Source organism: Henckelia pumila, unplaced genomic scaffold (genome assembly GCF_033568475.1).
Source record: "Henckelia pumila isolate YLH828 unplaced genomic scaffold, ASM3356847v2 CTG_461:::fragment_3, whole genome shotgun sequence".
Taxonomy (NCBI): Eukaryota; Viridiplantae; Streptophyta; class Magnoliopsida; order Lamiales; family Gesneriaceae; genus Henckelia; species Henckelia pumila.
The window spans coordinates 11446576-11452635 of NW_027331831.1; the positions used below are offsets into that span (position 1 = coordinate 11446576).

General features: G+C 33.9%; 1 protein-coding gene across 1 annotated transcript; it reads left to right on the forward strand.

Moving 5' to 3' along the window:
• The first annotated feature begins 3204 nt into the window (after positions 1-3204).
• Positions 3205-4680, forward strand: LOC140871832 (transcription factor MYB106-like). The gene is made up of 3 exons (XM_073274569.1): positions 3205-3425; positions 3580-3709; positions 3875-4680. The coding sequence occupies exons 1-3, from the start codon at positions 3293-3295 to the stop codon at positions 4623-4625; spliced, it is 1014 nt and encodes a 337-aa protein (XP_073130670.1). The 5' UTR covers positions 3205-3292; the 3' UTR covers positions 4626-4680.
• Positions 4681-6060: the final 1380 nt, after the last annotated feature.

Below are 6060 nucleotides of genomic sequence, written 5' to 3' on the forward strand. Positions count from 1 at the left end.
TGAAACTTAAAGATGATAGGTGGTGGATTTATAATTCTTTTTTTTTCAAAAAATTAAATTAATAACAAAATGATAGAGACTTGGAAATTTTGGTGAGCAAATATAATTGAAATTTGAGTTGGTTATATATTATATATTTTATTTTATATGATGTGATTTTATTGTTCCAATTATATTGTTCATCCTCTGACATACATATATTATAGTCGTTAAACGGGAGAGATTAAAAGTAATTATTTTAAAATTTGTTTGTGCCTGGAAAAAAATATTCTTTCACTATTTTTACAAATTAAAGATAAAAATTTATATAGCAGATTATCCGAATTTATTTAAAGCCGAGAAAATTACATTTTAAGTCATATAACTTGCACGTTTTTTATTTTTTGATCATGTTATCGGTCAATTAACTCAATTCACAGTCTTATAAGTCCACTAACTCCTTTCACTTTTAGATTTTTTTCACCTGAATATTGACATGACATCGAACATGTCAACATTAATTTCTTCCACACATTAGCAACGAAAACGTCATCCTTTTTCAACGTCACCTCAGCACTCTGATAAAATAATAATAAAATTGAAAAAGTGCAAAATAGTGAACAAAAATAATAAATTGAAAGATGATATCATCAAAAATGGAAAACATGCGAGTCACACGATAAAAACCGTAATTTTTCCTTTATAATCTAACGAATCTCGCCTTGTAATTAAAGATGACATTGAAATCGTTAACATGGACTAAAAACGATGTTATCATTTGCTTTAATCCACCATATATAATTCAATGATTAAAAAATATGTACCAGAAAGATTCAAAATTAAAATAGTTCCTTCCCCGCGTCAACAAGTACCTACAAGAATTATGAATTCACTAGATATTTATCCACATTTACTTCTTTATTCATTATTTTCACGTTATAACTTATAAGTGACCCCAATTATTCAATTGACGACATTATACAATCTAAGTAAATTAAAGTTATAAATCATTCAAAATAATAGAGTTCTTTAGGCGCCCCATGTGTAATGATTTTCGCCTAGCTAATAAATACACCACTCAATTTGAGGAGTCCAATTCACCAAATTATATCTATTCAAATTTTAAACCTGAATTTATACTTAGATCATTAATTTGATGCATGCAAATGATATATATTTATATGCCTTATTTATTTATTTATCTAATTCTTGTTTCTTTCCACGAGACTTTTCACCCATTTAAATCGTAAAAATGTCTACTCGACGTCACCCCAAATCCCTCTCGAAATCAAAAGTGGTCCCAGTCTTTAGTAACCAAAGGACTTGAACCCACATGTATTAAATGAGCCACGTACACAGTACTCATGATCATGCAAATTCATTTAATATAGAGAAATTGTGGCAAATTCAAAGAAAAATCTTAATTTATAGATTATTGATTTCTAATTTATTTTTAAGAAAATTTAAATATTACAAATGAGGGGTAGTACAAGTACTATATAACCATCTACTATAAAATAAATTACGTACTCAAATTTACTTGAAAATTTGATACATTTATTTATGACATATATTGTTTGAAAATTAGTTAGATATCCCTCCGACAGAATGTTTAATATGATTGTCATTTTAGTAAATGTACGTGCATGGGAGGTGGACCTGGTGGTATATTTCAATTCATTTACAAAACTGTGATTACTCATCAATATAAAAGCATAAGATTTTAGCCCAGTCACTTTTAATTTTCGACTATTTTAATGAAATTTGTTGATGTGACAAAAAACTTAGTGATTGCGGTGAAACGTAAGAAATTCCTAGTGTTGAGTCGAAAAATGAGATGCTATAGTAGTATCCAAAGGTGTATCTAAGGATGACATTTATTAATACATGTGGGGTCTGTATTTGATTTTCAATAAACCACATATCTATTATTATATATCCAAGGTTAGATGCACTATTGGGGTAGTACCTTAAGGGTAGCTTGAAATGTCCCTACCGAGCCAGTGCTTTCTAACTCCATCGTACGTAAGTATTTTTCGGTGTCACATTACTCCGACGTACGATAGGACTAAAGCAAAAAGGGAGAAAAAAAAATCAAACTTATCGTGGAAAAAACAAAGAAACTTGAATACTTAGGCTACGTTTACTTGGGGTGATTATCATGTGATAAGACTATTCATAATAATTCATCCCATGTTTACTTAAAAAATTAACAAAAATTCCTAAACTCAAGGGTTCGTTAATAATTAGATTTGAGCATGATTTTTAATCCTCAATATCATTAAGGATAAATAATTTATGGCCAAATAAATGGAAAGAAAATTAGAAAACTCCTAATATACCCTTATTTCTAATCATTTCTATTATATTTAAAGGGCAAAATTGTGAATTTTGTTTAATCATAATTCTAATCACAATCGTAATTAATCACAGTAAACAAATTATTATTTATCCATAACAGTACTCTATATCATATCTAATTAGTTTAATAATCACATAATAAATTACATTTTCACAATCCTATCAACATAAGTAAACGCAGCCTTAATGAACTTAGATTACTCGTGAAAATATGTCAAGTATGTAGACCAAAAAAAAAGTTATTTTTTTCTAAAATATATAGGAGGGCGAATCACTCTCATCATACATCAAGTCTAACTCGACTCCAAAATCTAGAAACTGAAAAACCGTGGACGAAGTTGAGATCCGAGAATCGTGAACGTACGTGTATGTTTAGATAATACTTTTAACCAATCAAAATTAACTACATTTTCTAGAGATAGTCATGATCTCGCAGCCGTCGCCCTCGATCGGGGTAATTTTTTTAGTAGTACTTGGGGACTATTTCTTATTTACCAAAAAATCGTGTAATTTTTGACATCGATGATCATAAGCTAGCCTACAACTACAAGTATGTATTTATGAGCCGACAGTATTATGTTAGGAAGTTCAAAGTCCCATAAATGTTTCCTTCTTTCACGTACACAATGCATGCAAGCAATTAACTCTGAGATTGAGCAATCATTTAATGACTCTATTTGCAGAAAGTTGGTTGTGGGCTCTGTCATAAAAATATTAGGTCAAAAATTATCAGACGTACTACTTGTAGTAAAGTACGTATTAATTTCTTCACTCTTGTATATATACACAATACATCCATTCCATATCTTTTACACCCAAATTGTAAACCCACAACTTTCTAACATTAAAATATTACTTGTTTTACTGTGTACGAGTTACATCTCGCACACTTTAATTAGATAATATACTCTTAGGAATTTTTGTCAATCAGTCTGCTAATTGTAACCCTACCATGGAGTTGTCGAATCGCGAAGAGAATGTGGAGGTGAAGAAAGGGCCATGGACTCGAGACGAAGACCAGAAGTTGGTTGCTTTCATCGAGCAGCATGGACATGGGAGCTGGCGCGCTCTGCCTGCGAAAGCCGGTAGGTGTTTGTACAACATATATGCATGCAAGCACTTGATTTGCATCATTATCGAGGAGTGCAAACAAATCGAATCGAACATAAAAATATTTCTTATAAGTAGAGTTTTTATATATCAAGAAAATTTATATATGTGTGTGATATTAATTTCTAGGGCTTCAAAGGTGTGGGAAGAGTTGCAGATTGAGGTGGACTAACTATTTACGACCTGATATCAAGAGGGGAAAGTTCAGCACTCAAGAAGAGAAGGCAATCATTCGACTCCATGCTCTTTTAGGCAACAGGTACTAATACATATCATTGTTATCAGAATATGTACGTATTATGTACGTAACTTTTGTGAAATAATATTCAAGCTTAATTAACATTGGATATGTATATATATGATTTCGGTGCGCTCTGGGTATACCCTGGACTAACGACTAATTATTTCATTGAATTAACCTTAGGTGGTCAGCAATAGCGACTCATTTACCAAAAAGAACCGACAATGAGATCAAGAACTACTGGAACACCCGCCTCAAGAAAAGGTTAACTCGAATGGGAATCGACCCCGTGACCCACAAGCCTAAGAACAACCCGGACGGCTCGGCTCAGTCCGCCAACCTCAACCACATGGCTCAATGGGAAACAGCTCGGCTAGAGGCCGAAGCCAGGCTCGTCCGCGAGTCCAAACTTCTGGCCAGCCTCCACCTCCACAGAGCCACCGCTCCGCCACCCCAGCCGCCTCCGCCCCCATGCTTAGACGTGCTCAAAGTCTGGCAAGCCACCGCCGCATTCAACAGCTTCTTCAACTCATATTCCGTCGGGCTCCTCGAGTCTCCGACGTCAACCCTAAACTTCTCCCCTAACCCGACTACGGTCCCGACCGTCGGTCCCAACGGCGAGATACTGATGGCGAACGACGTCGTTTCTATGAGCAACTCTGGTGCATGTGGGCTTGGAAAAGCCAGCAGTTACATGCAAATCAAGGGCAAAACGGGGAGTTCACTTCATCTTCATGACAACAACATAACGTACTCTATGGATCACGGTTACAACACGGGTTCGTTAAACGATCTCGTGTCTGTTACTTTTAACCCCGGATGCTACGAAGACAGCATGGTTACTACAATTTTAGGAGAAATTGAGGATAACAAGAGTTACTGGAACGACTTGCTGAATTTGGTGGGCTCGCCGATGGAATCGCCGGTATTTTAAGACCGATCCGCCCGCGAAAAATTGAACGACATGACTTCTAGTAGTTAGTGTGGTCTTATTTCTTTCTATATGTGTATCAAGATTTGACAATAAAAAGGTTTACAATATGATCAGGTCTTAGACTCAAGTGGCTTAATTAATAGGGTAACCTTGCTTTATAACTAGCTATCATTATCATGATTTGATCTTAAAAGTTAGGTTAATTTGTAACAGCTTATAAACTATATACTTTGTTCTTCAAGATTGTGATATTTCAACGGTAATTTATTTGACAATTGTTATAGCGTACGTGTGGATCAGTTTTATTTTGATGTATTGTTTTTCCTTTTTTGACTAGAAGAAAACCGTTATAGGTGAAGCTAGGGTATTTATTACAAGTTCGGCCTAGGCCCGTAAGTCACGAGTGAAAGCTACTGTAAGTAGGTTGTGAGCAACTCGGTCGAAATTCGACTCAAACTTGATTTGATTGAGTTTGAGTATTTTTTCGGATCAAGTTCGAGTTTCAATTATTTGTAATCGAGTAGCTTGAGCTCAAGAACTATATTCTAAAATTTAGACGACTTTTGTGTTTTTCGAGCTCTAATAACTCGATATATACACAAGTTCGAGATAGAGCTTGAAATGGATTACTAGACCAAGCTCGAACTCGTGTACCCCTAGTTCGGGGGTGGCGGAGCCACGTGTTAGTTAGGTCACCCGGGCTAAAGAATTTTAAATTTTTTTATATATTAATTTTTTAAAATTTTGTATTCATTTGATAGTTTGGGCAACTCGATTAAAAAAATTAAAGAATTCTGAATTTAAAATTTTAACCGTGTAGATTTTTAATCATAGTTCCTTTATTGGACGTCACATTTACCCACTGATAGTATCAAATGAAATTACTCTTTCTTATATATAAATTTATGTCCAGGAAAATGACTCGTGGACATGATCGAAGCACGGTGTAAGAGAGTGTCGAGATGTTTCTGTGAAAGCCCATATCGACACCCTAAATCTAGAATATTAGAAGTATTTGAGGGTACCTAGTCTATTATGAGCTTTGAAAGACAATATATTGATCATCACTAAATTTCATTGGGACATATATGCACGGAATATTTGCTTTCTATTGGGAGTATAAATTTTGTGGCCTACGTACTCTTGTGTTTTTTGGGGTTCTACTCACTTTTTTCTTGGCATATCTAGCTAGACTAGCTATATATATGTTTGTCTAGATTCCACGTTTTGTTTTGTATATTCTTCGTCTTATATTGTGAGTTTAAATAAAAGAATTTGAAGCAATGAATTTGAAATGATTTTGAATCTATCTGATTATTTGGATAATTCATGTTGATAGATGATACAATATGATATTTGGATTTGAAATAATTGCACTCATATATATCCTTCAAATCTCTCTAGTCAAATACCCTTTTTAAAATATATATATATA